This window comes from Petaurus breviceps, unplaced genomic scaffold (assembly GCF_028583685.1).
Source record: "Petaurus breviceps papuanus isolate PSGF00001 unplaced genomic scaffold, PetGlider_PUasm1.0 90760, whole genome shotgun sequence".
Taxonomy (NCBI): Eukaryota; Metazoa; Chordata; class Mammalia; order Diprotodontia; family Petauridae; genus Petaurus; species Petaurus breviceps.
In genome coordinates, this window is record NW_027187338.1 from 2,081,916 (window position 1) to 2,104,038 (window position 22,123).

General features: G+C 46.0%; 1 protein-coding gene across 2 annotated transcripts in view; it reads right to left on the reverse strand.

Moving 5' to 3' along the window:
• Positions 1–336: 336 nt before the first annotated feature.
• DLGAP3 (DLG associated protein 3) overlaps positions 337–22,123 on the reverse strand; it is an 80,797-nt gene continuing 59,010 nt past the window's right edge. For both annotated transcript variants that reach the window (XM_069067892.1, XM_069067893.1), the window contains exons 4-12: positions 21,575–21,780; positions 21,283–21,355; positions 18,923–19,148; positions 17,828–18,159; positions 14,738–14,823; positions 11,230–11,720; positions 6,804–6,895; positions 6,324–6,467; positions 337–1,359 (exon numbers count right to left, since the gene is read on the reverse strand). In XM_069067892.1, coding sequence (XP_068923993.1) covers positions 1,141–1,359; positions 6,324–6,467; positions 6,804–6,895; positions 11,230–11,720; positions 14,738–14,823; positions 17,828–18,159; positions 18,923–19,148; positions 21,283–21,355; positions 21,575–21,780 — 1,869 coding nt within the window. In that variant the 3' untranslated portion in view covers positions 337–1,140. The remainder of the gene's footprint in view (positions 1,360–6,323; positions 6,468–6,803; positions 6,896–11,229; positions 11,721–14,737; positions 14,824–17,827; positions 18,160–18,922; positions 19,149–21,282; positions 21,356–21,574; positions 21,781–22,123) is intronic.

Genomic DNA, 22,123 nt, shown 5'->3' on the forward strand with positions numbered 1-22,123 from the left:
TAGGGGTCTCAGGGACCATCCTGGGGCTTAGAATGAGCAGGGGATCCAGGTGTTAGCCTGGAGCAGGGATAACCCTGTCCAGAGACCACTGGACTGGAAGAGGAAGGTGAGAAAGGACATAGGTGGGTTCCCATCGAGAGAACTATCTGGTACTCAAGCCCTTGCTGCATCCCCTACAAACACACAAAAACATACACACAGACACATAGAGGCCCAACAGAGCAGATGCCCTCTTCCCAGATGTCCCAGGGCCCTGGGAGATGGGTGTAGCTTCCTCACTGAGGGATGGAGGGCAAGAAGGGGTCCCTGCTGAAAGAGAGAGCATAAGAGCATGGCTCCTGTGCTGGGCGATGCTTCCACCGCCGCTTTATTCCTCCTGGTATAGTCAAGGTGGGTCCAGGGAATGGGAGTTGAGGGGGAGAGGAAGCCTCCCACCTCTCCCAGCACCCTCCCCTCCCTGCAACAGGTGGATAGTGGGGCATGGCATCTCCTGGGTTGGTCCAGCCACTGTGGTCCCCAGCAGGCCTGGCAAGGGAGGGTGGGGATCACTATCCCCAGCCCATTAGGGTGGATGGCTGGGTTTGGGGATTCCCCTCTGCTGGGGGGAGGTTCAGAAATCTTCATAAAAAGGGGGTGTTAAAAGCCACAAAGCTCGGTCCCCACGAAGCCCAGCCCCGCGGGGAGGGGGGGACATGGAGCCTGAAGGGCGGGGGGCCTGGCCCGGCCCGGCCCAGCAGGGAAGGGGACAGGATGGCAGAGATAGTGCCTGAGGCAGCCAGTGGAGGAGAAAGCAGAGAAGGGGACCCTGGCCCAGAAGGGAAAGGAAGCAAGGGGGTAGTTCTAGGTGAGGAGGTGTGTGTTTGGGGGGAGGACTCCCCTTCTCCCCCAAAGGAGTCTTAGCTTGGGACCCAGAAGGTAAAAAAACCAAACCCAGAAACTGTGATAGGGCCAGACCAGGCCAGGGTCTGGGAAGGCAAGGGGCCATGGGGCTTCCTGGGGGGACACAGAGGGCCGGGCCCACCTCTGCCCTGGAGGGGCCCCGATATCACAGTGACCTCTACGCTGTGTATGTACAGTACAGATAGAAAACAAGGGGCCGCAGGTGGCAGGCGGGCAGGGCCGTGGGCAGGGTCTGGCAGGTCACAGTCTGGTCTGGGCCTCGGGGATATAGATCTCTATGCTGTCCGCACTTTCTGTGGCTGAGCTGTGGCGGAAAGAGGCTGCCCGCTTGGCCGCTAAGAGCCTCTTCCGAGCTTCCTGCCGCTGCCGGTCCACAGAGTCCAGGGAGCGATCCTTCACTGGGACCCCCCGCCCCCGAGAGGGCTTCTTTGGTATCGGGGGAGGGACCTTCTTCTCCTCCTGTGAAGAGAAAAAAGAACAACATGACTTGAGAGGCAGGGATTGGGATTAGGGGGAGGTTCCTGAAGGGTTCGGATGAAGGAAACTCAAAGGGTAGGGATGTAGAAAGAGCAGGGAGACCTAAAGGGCAGGGATGGTGATCTGAGGAACTGGCTTGGCAGAGATTAAGAAGTTAAGGAGAGAGTGAGGAGAGCAAGACACAAGGGACAACTTTGGAAAGAAAGCAAGAAGACCCAAGGGGCAAAAATGAAGAGAGTTTAAAGACCCAAGGGAAGGAAGAAAGTGAGTAGGAAAATATGAGAGCAAAGACTAAAGGGGGAGAGAGAGAGACAGAGAGAGTAGAAAGAGAGAGACAGAGACAGAGGAGAGAGAGAGAGAGACAGAGAGTAGAAAGTCCCACTGAAGGGCAGAGATAAAGATTAGGAAGACCTAAGATATAGGGATGGTACAGAACTGAGGAGCAAAGATGGCAGAAACTAGGAGCAGGGATGGGGAAAGAGCATATACATGCAGAGCAGTGGAGAGAGAGACAGAGACAGAGAGAGAAACAGAAAGAAAGAACTGAATGGAAAAGCTGAGAGGGAAAACTGGACAACCTGAGGGGCAGGGATGAGGTTAGACAGCAGGAAAGCTTAATGTGGGAAGGGATGAGAAGCCTGAAAGAAAGAAAAGCAGAAATTGGAAAGGTAGCAGTGGGACATATCTGAGGGGCAGACAGCAAAAATTCAGGGAACAAGGATGCAGGAAAGAGACAATATAGACAAATGTTAAAAATTGTTTTTTACAGAGCACCAGCCCTGGAGTCAGAAGAACCTAAGTTCAAATCCAGCCTCAGACACTTAACACAAAACTAGCCACGTGACCTTGGGCAAGTCACTTAACCCCAATTGCCCTACCTTCCCCCCTCCAAAAAGAAAAAAAAATTTTACCTATAACTGGGGGAGAATAAAATGCTAAATTAAAAAAAAAAAAGAAAAAAGGCAGAGAGACCCCATATAAACACCTGGGTGGCAGATAGAATGAGAGCAGGGAGAACTACGTGTCAGGAATGGGAGAACAGGAACAACTGAGGAGCACAGATCAGAGGGAGAAGACCCAAAATATAAGGAAATAGTGTGTTTGTGTGTTGGGGGCAAATATGAAGGGCAGGAATGGTAGAATTCAAGGGGTATAGACATTGCAGACAGAGGCAAAGAAAGGGAGGTAGTAAAAATGACAGAACCCAACACAGAAAAATATAACAGACAAAGAAAAATAGGAGCTATAATGATAGACATATTGATCCTCTCAAAACCATAACAATTCCAAGAATGAGGCAAGCCTTGGATGGTGGTAGGGAATCACCTACCGCCACTTCACTACCAAAGAAATCTCTTCCTCTCCCATGTCCAGAGTGTGACTCAGGGTGAGAGGCTGTCAGTGGGAATAACTGAATCCCCCTAAAACCTCCCAGACAAGAGAGTTGTTATTAGATACCTCCAAATTTTTAGGAAGTTGGAGCCTGCCTTCCCATAACTTCTACTAACTTCCCTTTGGAGTTACGCAAAATAAGTCTTATCCCCTCATCCTTCCTTCTCCACTCCCACCCCAGTGCCTTCCCTCTATGATTACCATATATAAATATATGTGTGTATGTATATATATATATATATGTATGTATATACATACAGATATAGATATTAATATGGAGATAGATATAGATAGATATGCAAGTAGCACAGTCAGGAATTCAAATTCAGACCTTGGCTTCAGACTACACCACATATAGATGCCAAGCTGATCAAAATCAGGATGGCAGGCTGAGGATGGGGTGGGGGAAACACTTCAGGCTGAAATCATGGTTCAAACTCTAATAAAAAGACATTTGTAGCTTAACTTCAAAAGTTCAAAGACCCAGTATTTCTTCAGCATGGGTCCACCCCCTCCTCCACCTACAAACACAGATCTTTACCATTCTACATCTTGATAAACAGTTTTCTGGGTTGGTCCTCCCTGGCTCTATACCCTAAGCCCTTCTGCCTTGGTAGGACCTACCAGAACCTTCAAGAGCCTAGCGTCACCTCACCCACCAAAAAAGGGCATAGGAGGACTTGAAATTTAATGAGGATTCATGTAAACTCCTGCACTTATCTTTGAAAAAAACCAACAGTAAGTGGGGCTGATGTGACTGGACAGTCTCAAAGATCTCAAACTCCTGCTGGATCTCAAGCTAAATTTGACTCAACTGAGTGATGTAGGAGTCAAAAGAGCTCCATTACCAGGAGTAATGTCCAAAAGGAAGGAAATGTTTAACTTAAAAGATAAAATGATAGGAGGAGGGGGTTTGGGGTGGGGGGAAGTTACCAGAAAAGCAGAGGCCATGTCTTTATTATCTTGTCTTGTATTGTTGTCCCAGGGTCAGGACCTGCAGGGCAGAAAACTCAACTATCTTTAATATGATGGTCAGCCTCCAGGTGTGTGAGGGGAGAGGCAGGAGCCTTCCAGATAGTACCTAGAACCACGGCTAAAATCATCCAGGGATGAACCAGTATACTGAGGTGACATCGAAAGAGAGACTGCCTATAGCAGAGAAACTAATCAGAAGGAAGCATAATAAGAAAAGACCTTGGGCTAAATTGGGGCCAGATGGGAAACATTAAGGTCAAGAAGAGTAAGTGGATCCAAAGGCATAGGTTGCTGCATTCTAAGCAAAGAGCACTGGTCTTAGAGCCAAAAGAACTGGTTTCTGGTCCTGGATCCAATGCTTACTTAGCAGTGTGACACTGGACAAGTCACCTCTCTGAATTCTGTTTTCCTCATCTATAAATGGGGGTGGGATGGTGTAATGCCAGCATGATCTACCTCAAAGGGTGATAGTGATTGGAATTTTTCCGTAACTATAAAGAGTTATCATTACTATCACCTGCATGAGCCCAGGTGGACATGCCCTTTTGAACCGGGAACCACAACCTTCCCATTGGGCTCCATGAACAACAGCTCCTCTTACAGAGGGCCAGAGTTATCTTTTCTGTCTCCTCAAGACCTAGCACAGTACTTGGGTTATAGTGGGTGAAATGGTTAGTGAATGAATGAATTGTATGACCATTGTCCTCAGATACCTGCAGGCTCTCATGGAAAGTGACTAGGTTTGTTCTACTTGGGTCCAGAGTTGGGCACTTTTCCCTTGTTCAGATTCCATCTTTGCCACTGCTACCAGGTCACCATGTAACACGGGGTAAGTGACCTATTCTCCCCAGGCCCCACTTCTCTATCTATAAAATGAAGGAGAATTATGACTAGATCTCTAAGGCCCTTTCTAGCTCTATGTATCTATGTATATCAGTTACAGACAGATTTCAACTCAAGATAAGAAGGAATTCCCTTACAATGAAAGTTATGATAATTGTTGTTGTTTAGTCATTTTCAGTCATGTCCAACTCCTCATAACCCCATTTGGAGTTTTCCTGGCAAAGATATTAGAGTGGTTTGCCATTTCCTTTTCCAGCTCATTTTGCAGATGAGGAAACTGAGAAAAACAGGGTTAAGTGACTTGCCAGGGTCATACAGCTAGTAAATGTCTGAAGCTGGATTTGAACTCACAGAGATGAGTCTTCCTGTCTCCAGGCCTCACACTCCATCCACTGTACCACCTAGGTGCCCATATAATAATAATAGCTAGCATTTCTATAGTACTTTAAGATTTACAAAAAGTGTTATCTTAATCGGTCCTCAAAACAGCACTACAAAGGAGATGTTATTATCATCATCACTATTTTACAGTTGAATAAACTGATTCTGAGAGAGGTTATATGACTTGTCCAGAGACATAAAGTTAGAAAGTATCTGAGGCAGGACAGATATATCTATCTACTGTCTATCTATATATTCTATCTACTGTGCTACTTAGCTGCCCTTTGTTGTTAGCCAACAAAGGAAAAGACTGGCTCAAGGAAAGATCTTTGAAATTAGGGATCTTTTTATTTAAATCTTTGCATCCCTAGCACCTAGTACAGCACTTGACACACAGTAGGCACGTAATAGATGCGTGTTGATAAAATGATCACCAGAAGTATCAGAACACAAAAAGGGCATCTGGGAGCTGTCAGTGGTCCTGAACAGCACTATTGTTATGAACAGCTCCTGAAAGGCAGGAACTGGGCTAATGTATAATAGCCACAGCACTGTGTGCCCCAAGGAATACATGTTGAGCTTGTAAACAAATTGCCTTTGCCAGGCACCTCTCTGATTATCCTGACTAGATACTCCTGAGCTTAACTGAGAAATTTCATCAGAACAGGACTTTCAAAAAAGCTCAAATGACTGAACCACCTTGTTGGAGTGTCCTATCTTTGCACTACATAGAAAACAGTCTTGACTTAGTACATTTTGCTCCCAGGCAGAGTCCTGGGCACTGGTTCAGGGGAGGTATGATTCTGTGTCTTATATCTCTGGGAAAGCAGGATTCTTTTGCAGATATTTATTCTTTTATGTGTATGGATATGGAGCTGGAAAGATTCAGAGGCTAGCTTTTAGCTGGTCAGAATGCCAGGATTCAGACACCAGTGGTAAGAACTGATTCCAGGTCTCATGATTCTGAGGCCCTAAACCTCTTAATTGCTATGGGAAGCTATCAGGAAGAAATGAAACTAGTTGAAGTAACTAGATGATTCCTATAATGGAGCTTTATAGAGGATGTCTACATTGGTAGGAATGTTGGACCAGTCCCTTCCCCACCATCTTCCCACGTTCTATATAGCTCTGCAAAGACTCATTATAAAAGCTCCCTAGATGTGTATGTGTATGTATGTGGCAGGAGAAGTAAGTCTGTTTTCAGTCCTGCAGGATATGAGAGAGAAGAAAGTCTCCCAAGGAAGTCCCTGGTGGTGGAAGCTCAGAAGGGGAGTAGGTAGCCTTTCCAGGGCATCTGAGAAAGAAAAACCAGGGTCTTGTACCCCAAGAGGCTTAGTTTATCTGAGACCACCCACCTCAGGCTCCAGAGGTTTCCAGCTGTTGGCCTTAAGCTGCTGCAGCTCCAAAAATTTGAGGCTCACATCCTCGATGGCAAGTTGCAGGAGGTCCCAGAAGCCAGCCAGGTCCTGGGAGGTGGGCACAGGAAATGAGGCTGGGTCCTGCAAAGGTAAGAGAAGAGAGAGATGGCCCAGGCCCAGGCATAAGGCAAGACTGGAGAAGCTTTCCCCAACCCCCATCCATTAGGAAATCCAGAAAAATGCAAGGGGAACCTGACCACTCATTCTGCAAGCTCAGCCAGCCAGCCAGCCTGAGGGTGGTCAGAGGTATTCCAACTCTGACAAGAATTGCACTTTTAGCCCCAGAGGCTCTTACATCACATAAGCCCCCTCCAGAAACCCCAACTCCACAAACTTACACATTTCCTTTGTCAAGACACAAGCCTCCTCTTATAGAGACACCAGGTTCTGGCCCTAGAGGAGAAGGAAGGCACTCACCATGCTTTGCTGGCACAGCCGGAAAAACTGCTGCACTTTCTGTGACATAAGAAGCTGGGCACTGCCTACTGCGCTCCGGATCTTCTCTAGGACTGAGAAAGACAAAAAAAATCTTTAATTTTTCTTGAAAAAGATATCTCAAGCCCCAGCCTCAGGCATCCTCTCCTACCTATGACCTTCACCATCTCCAGAATATCAAGCTTCATTAACTAATATCTGCTGTTTGTTTTTATTGCCTTGTCAGTCACCACAAATCCATGATTCCACACACAAAACCATTTTTTTCAATTAAAGAACCTTTTCTAGTTCATTAAGAAAATCAAGGTTGAGATGAGCTCTACTATCTACCCTGATCCTTATTTTTACCTCTCTACCTCTGCCTGTCTTCTCTTTTCTCCCTTCTAGTCTCAGAAGATGAGATGATTTTCCTCTTTGCTAAATCTAACCCTCTGCCTGCGTTGTGGTCCCATCCCTTGCTGCTTTCTATAAGAACTTAATCCATTCATCATCTCCCATCTCTTGCACCCCCAATATCTCCCTCTTTATTGGCTTCTTCCCTTGTTCTACAAACAGTCACATGTTCTGCTTATCTTGGAGAAGGGGGGGGAAAGATCACTTATCTCAGCTGCTACTATACAGTTCTTTTTCCATTTATGACCACATTTTTAAAAGCAGTATTCTAATCCCCCCCCCCATATCCCAGTCCCTGCTTCCACATCTTCAACACCAATCCCTCTTTAGTTCCCTGAATCTGACTTCCATAGCCACCACTTTATCTCCGAAGTCACTAATGACCTCCTAACCACCAAAAGCAATGACCTTTCTTAATTCTCATCTCTCTGACCTCTCTGCTCCATCTAACGCTATTGAACACTCCCTCCCAAATGCACTTTCTTCCCTTGGGTTTGATGACACTGCTCTTTCGTGTTCCTCCTTCTGCTTCTTTAATGATGATTTTTCTGTTGCTTTCACTAGATTCTCCTTTCCTTCTTGGTCTCCTTGACTTCCTTTAAGACTCAGTTCAAGGGGCAGTTAGGTGGCACAGTGAATAGAGCACCAGCCCTGGAGTCAGGAGGATCTGAGTTCAAATCCAGCCTCAGACACTTGACACATTTACTAGTCGTGTGACTTTGGACAAGTCACTTAAACCCAAATGCCCTCCAAAAAAAAGGACTCAGTTCAAGTGCTACTTTCTGTAGGAAGCCTTTACTAGTCCCTCAGATGGCAATGCCTACCCCTCTCAAATTACCTTCCATCCACTCTGCATATGTGTTATTTCTAACCTACTTATTTATATGTTGCCTTCCCCATTGGAATGTAAGCTCCTTGAGGAGAGGGATAATTTTTTGCCTTTCTTTGTATATGTGGTGCTTAGCATTGTGTCTGGCACATGGTAAGTGCTTAATAATGCTTTGTGACTGAATGACTTCTCCCATCCCCTAAATGGCATCATTCCTCACAGTTGAGTCCTCAGTCACAATCTGCTCATCTCTCAGAGAGAAAGTAGAACTCCCTCAGAGAGAAGAAACACCTTCTGTAGCTGCATCCACAGTAGCAGAAAAGGTTTTGGAGAAAAGTCCTAGATTAGAAGTCAGGAGACACAGGATTCTAGTCCCAGCCCTGCCACTAACTTAATTAATGTGTGATTTCATATTAAATCTCTTCCTCTTTCTGGGCCTCAGCTTTCTCTTCAGTAAAATGAGGAGGTGGGGAGTAGATGGTCTCTAAGGACCCTCCCAGCTCTAACATGGTATGATTATTTTTTTTTTTGCTTTTTGGAGGAGGGAAAGTAGGGCAATTGGGATTAAGTGATTTGCCCAAGGTCACACAGCTAGTTTTGTATTAAGTGTCTGAGGCTGGATTTGAACTCAGGTCCTCCTGACTCCAGGGCTGGTGCCCTATTCACTGAACCACCTAGCTTCCCTTCCCCTCCTCTTTCTAAAAGAGAAAGACAGTAATGAGGTAGCAAGTGATTCTGTTGGAACATTTGAAAGCAACACCCAAAGCTTGCCATTCCTGACTGGCTAAGAGTAATGTTGGAATTATGAAGCTGACAAATGAGTTTGGTCCAGAATAGCTGGTTAATGTCTAGCATTCAATAAGCCACAAAATCCAAACTACTGGAAAAAGGACTTGGTATTCATAAGAATATAGATCCAGGGCTAGAAAGTTCCTCAGAGATCATCTAGTCCTACTCCCTCATTTTACAGAGGAAGAAACTGAATCTTTGCCCAAGGTCACACAGCCAACAAAGCATCACAGGTGGGATTTGAATCCAGGTCGTCTGACTCCAGAGCCAAAGTTCTTTAAAAATTGATGAGAGAACTAGAAAATAGTTTAGCATAAATTACATTGAGACAAGTATTTTTACCCATATGCTATAATGATCTCCAGATGGATATTGACCCAAATATACAAAGTGACATCATAAAAAAATTAGAGGAGAATGGGAAGAGGTAATTTTTAGATCTGTGGTTAAGACAAGGATTCATAACCTAGCAAAGGCTAGATATTATCATAAAAAATAAAATAGACAACTTTGACTGCATAAAAATTTAAAGATTACATATAAGCAAAATTAATGCAGCTAGGGTAAGAAGAGAAGCTGTCAACAAATAAAAAGTCCTGCATGAAATATCTCTGATAACAGTCTGATATTCAAGATACTTAGGGAATTTATACAAATATATGACTAAACTGACTGGCTTAGTCATTAATCAATCAATAAATATCTATTAGTGCCACACTAAGTGCTAAGCTCTAGTCATGTCAAATCAATAGGAATACCCTATGGAAAGAAAAGATATTTTCATTTGAGTCCATATTGAAGGAAACACATGGTCCTGAGCTCCAAGTCTTGGGAAATCCAGCAGGACAATTTGGCAGAAGGACTATAGCTAAATAAAATGGGAGCTACTGAGTCACGGGTAGAGTCTTTTATATGTATTTCTGATTACCTTTCTGAATTTATGTTCTCTTTTTAAAATAAGCCCTTAAAAAGTGCACGTTTGGTCTGGACTATGCGGTAGCCAGGAGGAAAGAGTAGGGATGGAGGAGAAGGACCCTTGAACCAGGACACCCAGAGGGAAGATAGCAGTGACAGAAAAGGGGGGAAATATCATCAGAGGTTAGGCATAGCAGGACCTCAGGCATCAACAAGGTCAGGGCTCGGTGCCTCTGTTGCCACAAGGGTAGCTGAGTCATGAGGGTGGGAGGGCAGCAGTCACAGCCAAATGGTATCACCCTCTCTCTCACGCTAGTATTTCTAGTGCAACAAATAAAGTCAGGAAAAGCAAAACTTCCGAGTTGATGTTATCAGTCGGTTTATATCAGAGGGAAAAGAAAAAGAAAGAGCCAGGTAATAACCCTGTGGCAAAACAACGTGACTCCAGGGCTTCCCATAAACCTCTTGTCCTTTGTATGGTATATGTACCTAAGGAGCCCATGTGTGTCAGACTATGATGTGAATCGCCTGGGATTTTTTTTGGGCACAGAGAACATGAAAAGGTTTGGCAATGATGACTGTATCACAAAGACAATGGGAGACACACAAGGAAAGACACCTCCTAAGCCCTTCCTCCTTTCTCTTGAGTGGAACTATCTCTGAGACAGTGGGACTGGAAAAGCCAGAAATTACAGGATCCTGCTATTCTCAGAACAGGTTTAGACATCTTGGAAGGCTTAGTTTACCAAATGGCAAACTTCTTAAGGGCAAAGGATGTGATTTGCTTCCTCATTGTTATTATACCCCGTGCCAAGCACTGCTCCTCTGCTTAATAAATGTTTGTTGAATTCAGCAGAATTTGTTGAATCGAAAGGATTGTAACATAAAGGAATTTGTGACCAGAAGGTACCCTCCCTCTGGGTCAGGTCACAGACGTATTTTCTCGAAGTCAAACCTTCAGCTGGGCTATAGCCGTGGACAATTCTCTACACCCCACCTCAGACCAAGGACTCCCAAAAGGTGTGGCTTTTTTAAAATAGCCAACAGAATACAAAATGATGTTACTATGAGCCAGATATAGGAAGAAGGAAAACTCTTGTCGGAGAGAGAGTGATCCCTCCCCAAACCCAACTAATTGGAACTGTGGCTAATCTATAGAGCTGTACGTATGTCCTCATTAAAAGGCAAACTGAAAGTTGGCTGTAATATCGTTAAAATAATAATAGTTAGAATTCATATAATGCTAATACAAATATTATCTAGTACAAATATTATCTAACTTGGTCCCCACAACAACCCTGGGAGATAAGTGGGAGATATTATTCCTCTTTTACAGATGAGAAAACTGACGCAGAAAGGGGTGAAGTGGCTTGTTCAGGGTCACAGTTATTAAGTGTCTGAGGCTGAATTTGAACTCAGGAGCCCCCACCCCCACCCCATAGCAGGCAGCCTGATACTGAGGTATCCCCTCAGCCCACTTACTCTCCTCAGGCAGGTCGTAGTCTTCTGCCTCCCGCTCCATCTGCTGGCACCAGTGCTCCATCTTTTCCACCTCTGCCTGCAACATCTTGATGAACCACTCACCATCCCTGGGGCAGGGGGAGGCACGGCCAGAGTCAGGGAGGCTGCGGGAGCCACGCTCCATCCACGAGTCTCGGCGACCATGAGTTGGGGCCGGAGTCGGGGCAGGGGCTGGGCCAGAGCCAGGAGGCCCATCTGGGGCAGGTGGCTCATAGGACAATGGGTAGCCCTCACGGTAAGCCCACTGGCCCTGTGTGTGGACGGTGCGGAAGACAGAATAGGCAGGACCTCGAGGCCCCGGCTGGGGTTCAGAAGCATGCCGCTGGAAGGAGCGGCCAAACTGCAGAGCCTTATCCTCTGTGGCGACGGTCGCCAAGCCAGCTAGGCCTTCCAGCTCCAGGTCCGCCTGTACTCCAGCAGTCACACTGTTAGAACGCTTGAACCGGGCTCGCCTAGCCAGGGAGATGCATGTCAGTCACCTCTCAGTTTTCTATCAGCTGAGTTCTTCTCCCCCAAAGGTCCTGCAAATCTGACCCTCTCTCCTGCTACCTGATCTAAGTCCCCCAGGCTCTGCCCCTTTCTTCCCTCCCACAGCTGCCTCTCAGTCTTATCTCATCCTATCCCCCCTCCCAGGCCCTTCCCTCTTTATCCCCTTCTGTTTACCTAGGCATGTCCTCTTCCATAGCTCCCCAAAGCCTTACCCCCTCATCTCCTCTCTTTTCTCATCCCCTCCTCCCAGTGTCTTTCAGGTTCTGCCATCTCCCCTTCAGGCCTTGCCTTTGCCCTTCTCTAGCCTAAGCCCACTCCCTGTACATCCTGGAGACACTTCTCTTTCTTCCCAGTACTCTCTCCAGCCAAAAGAAACAAAGAGAAGATTAGAAGGAAATGTGGACTTCCCATGGAAAGAAAGCCAGATGGGTTCCGCCTGAAAAAGATCTCGCCAGTTCTGTTTTTAAAATAAGAATACTGAAGCCCAGAGAGTCTCAGTGACTTGCCCAGTCACCTAAGCTGTAATAGCAGAGTGGGCATTCAGACCCAGGTCTTCTGATCCCCTGTCTAGAGGTCTTCCCACTACAACTCATGGATCTTAATTTCCCAACTCAAGCTTTCTTCTTATAGCACAATGGAAAGATCCCCAGCCTGGGAGGCTAGAGGCCTGGGTTCTAGTCTAGGCTCTGCTACCAACTTACCATAAGCGTGAGCAAGTCACTGAAACTCTGGACATCAGTTTTCTTATGGGGGGAAGGCTGCTTCCAGCTGTGATATTCTATGGCTCACATCTCCCCCACAGCACTAGCACTGGGTTGGGTACACACTAAATGTTTATCATATTGAATTCAATTTCTCTAACAATCCTGGGGGGATGCAAAGAACCTAAATTTTATTTCCATTTCTGCTACTTGCTAACAATGCTGTGACCTTGAGCAAGTAACAACTTTTCTGGGCCTCAGTTTCTGAATCTGTAAGATGAAGGCTCTGGGTTAGGTTATCTCTAAAGGCCTTTCCAATTAAAGATCTTAGGATCTTATGAGCAAGGCTCAAAGCCAAGGACCCAGGCAAGTGGGGAGCAGGGGACAGGCAGGGACAGAAGGGGGTGTCTGACTCCTTAGCCCCATCTGGACTGCCTTGTAGAAAAGAGTGGTTTGGGAGCCAGACTCTGGGGCTCCCTTCTGCTCCCCACCCAGTTGTTCCCTCCCTCTCTCTTTTCCTCCCTTCCTCCCTTGCAGCTGCCTGGGAGCCTGTCGCCATGGCGACCAGCCCTGGATAGAGGCCACAGAACCTAAGGAGAGATGTGCTGCTGGCATTCAGTCTCCAATCTCTGCCTCGTGGCATCCCAACTCTCCCCCACACCCCAAAGCCAGGAAGGGATGAGGGGAATTGGCCCCTGGATCCTGAAATGGAAATGGAGTTGGGGAAGGGGAGGGCACGAGCTAAGAGTTCAGAGGGGACAGGAGGGTCTAGGACCAGGGGAGGACACACAGGTTAGCCTGTGAGTGGGACAGTAGCCGATCTTGTGGCATTGCCATCTTCTCAGTTGCCTCAGGAGCATCGCTGACCCCTCCCTCTCCCTCACCCTATGTGCCCAAGCTGTTGCCAAGATTCTTCTTCTAAAAAAACTCTCCCGTTCATCTGATCCACCCCCACCTCTCCACTCACACAGCTACCATTCCAGTATAGGGCTTCATTACTTTTTGCATGGGTTAAGGTAATAGCCAGATCTTAATTGGTCTCCCTGATTCAGTCTCTCTCCCTCTCCATTCAATCCTTCATGCAGCTGCCCAAATAATCTTGCTAAAGTACATATCTGATTAGATCCCTCCTCTACTCAAAGTAGCTCCCCATTCCCTACAAGATAGAATTCAAATTTCTTATCCTGGCATTCAAGGCCCTAGGGCAGGGGTGGGGAATCTGAGGCCTCAAGGCCATAAGTGGCCCTCTAGGTCCTCAAGTACAACCCTTTGACTGAATCTTAACTTCAAAGAACAAATTTGGATTCAGTCAAACAGCTGCACCTGAGAACCTAGAAGGCCACATCTGGCCTTGAGGCCAAAGGTTCCCCATCCCTGCCCTAGGGGTACAAACTCTCCCTGTCTCCCTGTCTTTATAGTTCTACCGTCTCCAACCCCTCCCCCCCACAAATCCAGGCTAAGTAGTCCCACACTGTTCTCATAATGCACTATTGTCCTTCCATGGCAATGTGATACAGTAGAAAGAACCCTGAACCAAGAGTCAGAAGATCCAGCTTAAAATCCTGGATGTGTGATATTAGACAAGTCACTTCCTTATCCTACCCCTAGGAACCTCAGTTTTCTGATCTGCAAAATGGGGATAACATGCTATTTCACCCACTCCCCTACACACATACACATTCTTCAAAGCCCAGCTCAAATGTCATCCCCTTCCAAGACACCTTCGTTGGCTCCTCTAACTCACAGGCATTTCTCCCTTCTCAAGAATTGACTGGCACGTGGGGTTGGAAGGACCATTTTTCACTTAGCTGTACTCTAGCACCTGTCCAGGTTTCAGCTTATTTCCTGCCAGCAGACTGTGAGGTCTAGACAGTTACCACACCTGAATTTTCTGTCTCCCAACACACAGTTGGGCACACAGGAGACATTAATAAAAAAAAAATGTGTTGATTAGAACTGTAAATAATGGAGTTAGTGATGTCATGTATAATCATTTGATTTTGCTGATGGCTACTAAATTTAGAATAAATAAATAAAAATAAAATCTGTTGATTTATTGAATGACATGCCCTTGGCCATCACTGACTCCATACTGTCATACAGGGCCTAATCTCCTTTATAATAAGAGAGGAAGAAAAGTGAAACTGGCTCAGGTGTCAGGGAGAGGCTAGCCTTTCTCTACATTCAGGAGTCAACAGTCTTTGCCCCACCCTGACATCTCTCCCAGGGACAGAAGATGAAGAGTAAGGAAGTGGAAAGATACTCCCACATTCACTTACCTCTTATCCTCCTCTACCTGGACCCCAATGGAGTGGAACTCTCTCCGGCTTCTTGTCTCTGTGTCAGAGTCTGAGATGGTCTCTACCTGAGAGGGAAAAGAGACACAGAGTAACAACTCTGCCCTGTATCCAACAGGCCCTTTCTTTGAAGCACTAAGCAGTAAAAGCTTCCCACAGAACAACCAACTACCTGTGTGCTAGTCCCCCAGAATCTCTCTGGCTAACCAGAATATCAATTAAAGAGAAGAAGTATGTGTATGTGGCAAATGTCTCATGATAGGCTGATAGATGAGATGGAGGGACGTGAGCTAAAGGAGCCCACAGTGTGGCAGATTTGGAATGGATGGAATGACTAAATCCATTAAATGGTTATGTCTAGTTGGAGGGAGGTTTCTAGTGGAGTGCCCAAGGTCTCTGATCTTGGCCCCATTCTCTTTGTTTGTTTGTTTGTTTTACAAATTACTAGGTTAAAGACACAGATGATATACACTTATTAAATTTGGAGAGAGAAGACATGAAACTGGGAGGAGCAGCTAACAGGATCAGGACCCAAAAGGTCTAAGGCTAGAACTTGAGGGCAAATCTAAGAAAAGAAAAGAAATTTAATAGAGATAAATGTAAAGTTTCACACAGATTCAAAAAATCAGCTTTATAGGTATAAGAAGATGATGTGTAACCAGATAGTAAGTCATCCAAAGAAGATTTAAGGATTTAATGGAATGTAAGCTAAAAATGAATCAATAGTAGGATGTGTCCCCCCAAAAAGTGAAGAAAGCATTAAAAGAGGCACAATGTAGAAATCAAGGATGGTGATAATCCCACTATATTTTGCCTTAGTCAGATCACGCCTGGAATATTGTGTTGAGTTCTGAGCAATCTATTTTGCATGGTGGAGGGTTATATCCAAGGGTGTGCTGGAACCAAGCTCTAAATGGGTTGGAAGAACCAATTGTTAAATGTCCAATGTGAGAATTCATGCCTCAGAAATTGACAATTGCTACAAATCAGGATTTGATTTGTTGTTTTACTATATTTATTTATATTATATTGTTTTAATTTTATTTTTTTATATTATTTGTTTATATATATTATCATCTAGACTAAGTATTAATAATACAGATGCAAGTACATACATTTTATCTAGAGAGGCTGGTTGTTAAACATTTACCAGCACACTCCTATGTTCTATAAATATTGCTTGAGCCCAACAGGAGGGCAGTAGAAGGCCCAGCCAGGGAATGACGTCATCACCAAATCCAAGGCCTAGTCACTATAGGCTAAGAGTAGGTTTGATACCCACTATCTCATGAACTTGCTACAGCCCTGTTTGTAGCTATGCTCCAGTTGACTGCCTATCAACCACACACAGCCAACTATCTTCAATTGTCTGAAGGGAAAGGGAGCCAAACTTGTAGCAATAGCTGGAAATTGCCAAGTGGTAAATTTTGACTTGATGTATAGAAGAATTTCCCAACAATTAGAGATATCCCAATGTGAAATTTGTTGTGGCTGTTGTTGTTCAGTTGTTTTCAATCATGTCCAATTCTTTGTGACCTCGTTTGGGGTTTTCTTGGCAAAGGTACTAGAGCAGTTTGCCATTTCCTTCTCCAGCTCACTTTGCAGATATGGAAACTGGGGCAAAGAGGGTTAAATGACTTGCCCAGGGTCACACAGCTAGTAAGTATCTGAGGCCAGATTTGAACTCAAAAAGAAATCTTCCTGCCTTCATGCCCGATGCTCTATCTGTGCCCCTTGCTGCCGATGTGAAATGGACTACTTCAGAAGATACTCTCCACTCTCCATCATGGCCCATCTTCAGTTAGAAGCTAGAAAAACACTCACCAGCTATGTGATAGAGGAAATTCCTACTCAGGTAAGGATTAGACTTCATGCCCTTCGAGGGCCTTTCCAGCTCTGATATGCTATAAGTCATGAGGACCAAAAGTCCTAGTCATAGAATCCAGTGACAGGAGAAAAGTCCAAGGTTCTGGCTTTGGAACTTATCAACTTATCTCAAGCTCAATAGCACATGGAAGATACTTTAAGGTTGGGATAGGATTAGTTTGCTCCCAAGGCAAGATAGTGGAGTCAGGGGTAAAGTAAGTCAGACTGAGATCATGGCCACTCCCATTTCTATAACATTTTAAATTTAGGTCATATAATAACCCCATTATACATATGAGGAAACTGAGGCTCTCAAAGGCAAAGTGACTTGTCCAAAGTCACACATATAGACCATTATAAAGTCAGAATTTGAATATAAGTTATCTGACAACATATCCAATACTCTTTCCACGATATCAGGTTAGATATAAACTGGGTAAGAGGGATAGTCAGATTGGAAGTTGTGTTGGGCATTAATGGTCCAATTAGGGATATCCCAACATGCAATTCCTAGACTCTATGAATTTAATTTATTCAATTCAGCAAGAATTTATTAAGGGCCTACTATATACAAGGAACTGAGCTAGGAGATGAGGTTACAAAACTGAAAAACAGCTCTCACATTCTGCTGGGAGTTAGAATATGTAAATAGATAAGAAAATACAAAAAATATGACACTATTTTTGAAGGCTATGAAAAATCACTTCAGTCTGTGAATTATGTAACCAAGAGACGATCTTTAAAGTTGCTACATTTAAGGACTTATTAACAAGACACAAAGTGTTGGTGGCAGAATTCTTAGAACAAAATTAAGAAAATGCAAGACAAAATTGTTGAGAAGGAAATTTCTAACTAGGGAAATCAAAGAAGGCTTCCCATGGGTGTAATAGATCAGCTGAGCCTTGAAGGAAGCAAAGGATTCTGAGCATAGATGAAGAGGGAATGGATTCCAGATATGAAAAACAGCCTACATAGACCCAGAGATAGGAGACTGAATGCCAACTTCAAGGAAGAGAAAGGTGATTTATTTGGCTGAAACATAGAGTGCATGAAGAAAAATAATGTCAAGTCATGGAAAGGTAGGCCAAAGTCAGGTTGGAAAGGGCTTTAAACATAAGAGGACTCTGTATTATATCCTGAAAGATAGATAACCCAAAATAAAATTAATTCACTTGGTATTCCCATCTTATATTCATTCCCCCATACCTGTACCCCAATGGAAGGCCTCCATTTGCGCTGCCTGGCCAAGCTACGGAGCTCTTCCCTCCCAGGGATGGTCTTGATGATGAGGGTGGGGGGTTTGGGACTAGCCCGAGCTGGGACTGGTGCCAGCTCAAGGGTCCGGGTCCCTGTGGGGGGGCCGTCCAAGCCGTCAGCCGAGCTGCAGCGCCGGGTAGGTTCAGGAGCCCAGGCGGGGCCCTCAGGGGGTGGGTAGCTCTCATGGGCAGAATCAGTACTGCTCTGGGCTGTGATGGAAATGCGCGGTGGAGTCTGTCGTCCAGCAGGGATGGGTGGTGGGGCTTTTCTAAAGTTAAAGGCTGTGGCAGAAACATGAGATTATGGACACACTGTTACTTGAACCAAGGCACATGTGACCACACATAAAAACACTCATAACCTGGAAACACACGGGAAGAATATTCAGCAACATGAAGACCCCAGATAGCTTAGTAATAAATATAGTTCCCATTTATGAAGAACCATTCTGTTGGGGTGGGTTTTCCCACCCATTTTGTCATCTAATCTTTCCAACAGCCTTATGGGACAAGGGAATAAAGGGAGGGGCAGAGGCTGATAGGACAGGTATATTATCCCCATTTGACAGATGGGGAAACCAGATCTCAAGGAAGGGAAGTATATTGTCCAAGATCACACAGCTAGTAAGTAAAAGACATGGGACTAGACCCCAGTTCTGAGTTCAGCAGGTAGAGGTGGCAGGGGTCATATTCCAAGAGAAGGCCAAGGTCGAACTTCTCCTAAGGCCTCCATAACCAGAGAACAAGACCCTGACCTACAGAAGAGTAACAAGCTATCCTCATTAAATAACTGTCCAAGACACAGACACATGCACAGACGTAGCATTCTTCCCTTGTATCCCCCTGGCATCCCTGGGATAATAGTCTCCATTTTGCACATGGAGAAACCAAGGCTTAGAAAGAAGCGGCTTGGCCATGACCTCACAGCAGATGAGGGATAGGGCTAAGTCTAGATCCGAGGTCTCCTGGCTCCCAGCCCAGGGTTTCTTACTCATCCCCAAGGTCAGTTTGGGGTGGGGTGGGGGCAGGCATGGGTAGTACTCACAGGTGCTGGTCTTCAGGACGCTGCTTGGCCCTGCTCCCATGGGGGCAGTGAGGAGGGGTAGGCAGTCGTCATCCTGTGAGCAGCCGGCCTGGATGGCCCGGAGGTAGCTGTGGCTTCTCATACGGAAGCAGCCGGGTAGGTCCAGGGCGTCCACTGCCTGGGACTCAGGCTCCCCAAACACCGACCCACACACGGCTTCAAACTGTTGGCTTAGCTCCTCACTGAGCTGGTGGAGATACAGCAGAGGGGGGATGGGTCAGGGAGGAGCATCCTGAGTAGGGCGGCCCATACCCCAACACTCTTAAGGACTGCAGTTGGAGGTTGTTAACATATTCATGTTCACAGTCTGCATAAATTATATATCTAACTGTACTGTTCTCCTCCATTTAGGTTAAATTAAATTTTGGGGTTTTTTTCCGCAAAGAGTACAAGTTTCTGCCCATTTCTGTATCCAAAGCTCACCCCTCTGCAACCAAGTCTCCAACCCCTCAGCATTCCCTTTGAGAGTGCCCCCACCTTAACCAGTCAAACAGAACCATCATGCCTCCCTTTACACACACCTCCCAGAGCCTCCCGGCATCCCAATGTCCCTTCTAAACTCCTGCCCTCTCAGAGCCTTGTTCTTGGCTTGCTGACCAGGAGAACATAAATTCACACTGAATTTTGAATGACTGATGCCCTTTCCTTGACATAATATCCCTCCAAGGAGACTTTGACTTTTAAAAGGCACATATTATTCTTAAACCTGAAGAAATGAATTTCTAATAGTGAAAAATCAAGCCTAATTTGTCAGGGAGAAATACTAAGGGTGGGTCTTAGCACTCCTTTCACAATGATAATTCTGGGATGATTTGGCAGAGGACTGGAAGGTACATCTCAGAATGGGGCTTCATTACCCCTTATCCAGATTATCTCAGCAGCCTCCTCACGAGTCCCCCTCATCTCAAATGATGTCCCCTTCCAATCCATTCTTCACAATGATACCAAGACAGTCTTTCTTATGCACTGATGATCTGATTGAAAAAGCTTTGACTCTCCTTCACCTACCAGGTAAAGTATTAACTACTTATTAACATTCAAGGCCCTCCAAAATCTGGCTACATCCTTCTTTTAGAGGCTTCCCCCTCAGCATACTGTATGCCACGGCCAAAGTAGACTACTCTCCACTCGCCCCAACAACACAATGGGGTCTCTCACCTCCACGTCCATGCTCCTGCTGTTCCCTAAACCTGGGGTGCCTTCCCTTCTACTCCTCACCTATCGAATTCCTGCTAATCCTTGAAAATCCAACTCAAATATCTTTTCCTCCATGAAGTCTTCCTGATTTCCTCTCATTGAGAACCTTTCCATCCACTCCCCCATAGGCCTTACCTTTGGGTAAGCATTGTGCTTGTACCTCCCTAATTACATAACAACATTATGTATTGGAGTGATGCCTGTGTGTGTTATCCTCCTACCAGACTTTAAGTCACCTGAGTGCAGGGTCCATACCCTATTTAAACCATTAAATCTCCCCCCAGCCAACCGGCATTATGAGCTGCAAACAATAGCTGCTTCATAAACTCTTGCTGTTCTCCGCATCTAATCCTGTAATATTTGGGGAGGGAGAGGGAGGAAGGAACAGAAGAATTGTAGTGGGTCGATGCCAGGAACAAGGGGGTAGCAGGTGGAACTGGACAAATGTGGCTGAATCCTGGCCTGGGGAGCTCAGCCTCAGATGGTGATGGGCCCAAAGCTTCTTCGGAGCAAAAAGAAGCATTTGTCATTTGGCCCGGGCACAGCTCCCAGATCTGAGATAACAGGTGTCGTTCGTACACTGGGGCCAGTCTGACGGTCAGATGGGAGCAGGTCCCAATATTCAGTAGCAGTCACTCAGTGGCAAGATTTGAAAAGAAGGACATCTTTTGATCAGGTCCTCGAGACCCTTATAGCAAGGGAATTCTGTATCCCTCAAGAATTCCATAGCTCAGGGAAGCTAGGTGGCACAGTGAATAGAGCACCGGCCCTGGAGTCAGGAGGACCTGAGTTCAAATCTGGTCTCAGACACTTAACACTTACCAGCCGTGTGACCTTGGGCAAGTCACTTAACCCCAATTGTCCTGCCTTCCCCCCTCCAAAAAGAAAAAAAAAAGAATTCCATAGCCCTCCATAGATCATGCAGTTTGCCTTAATGGCCAGGGAATAATCTTAATTTTTTTGTGTCTAGCAGAAAGGGATGGATTCAAAGAGACCTGGTTGGGCGGAGACCCCGACAGGAGCTCAAAGGTCTGGTTTTCCCAGTTCCAATCTGCTTATCAATATGGAAGTTGCTTCTCCCTCCCTCTCTTCAGGCCTAGTGGGGAAGAGTCCCAATAACTTACCTGTCCTGTGGTAAGGGAGCGGCCATAGCCAGGAGCCCCAGGCCGGGGACGAATCCGGGGTGTCACACAGCAGCTAGAATGGGTATAGACACAAGAATCAGAGTGGGGTTTGATGGAGGGTCCCCAAAAAAATCCTATAGGGGAAATTTGATTGAGAGACCCTATAGAGGGCACCCCAGGTAAAGAGCTCAGAGGGAGCCCCTCCATACAGAGCACTGGACTGAGAAAGCCCACAGAGGAGCCTGGGGTGCCTCCCTGCCAACATCCAGCCCCCTGCTGGCCACCTCCTTACTTGATCCGAGCCTGGTCCACGCTGGATGAACGGCGATAGGCATAGCGGCGAGAAGCTCCCTTTGGAGACATCTTAGGGCTGCCATCTGAGTCCCCACTGTCCTCATCCCCCATGGCCTTGATGTAGCTACCACTTCGCATCCTTCGACATGGGATCTCCCCATCTTTGCCCCCAGTTGGATAACCCCCCCATTCATCATGGGGCACCTGCAAAGATCAAGGGAGTAGGTCTCAGCTCCTTTAAGACAAAAGGACCTGCCTCTCCTCCCTGCCCCCAAAAACGCCTCCAGGGGAATGTGACCATCTCTCTGTCTATACCAAAGCCCCACTTCCACCCCTCTAAGTTCCCCTTCACTCTCTTTGCTCCCTCACTTTCCTTGATCATTCTCCTGGACTGCTCTTATCCAAACAGCCCCTTATCCTGGCCACCCCCTTTTAAAGTTCCCTTGTCCTTCCCAAATACTTCTCAATGCCCCATCACCCTGTTGGAACTCTCCTTACCTTGCCTTCACTCTTCTCAGGTCCCTCTTAACCCTACCTACCTCCTCAG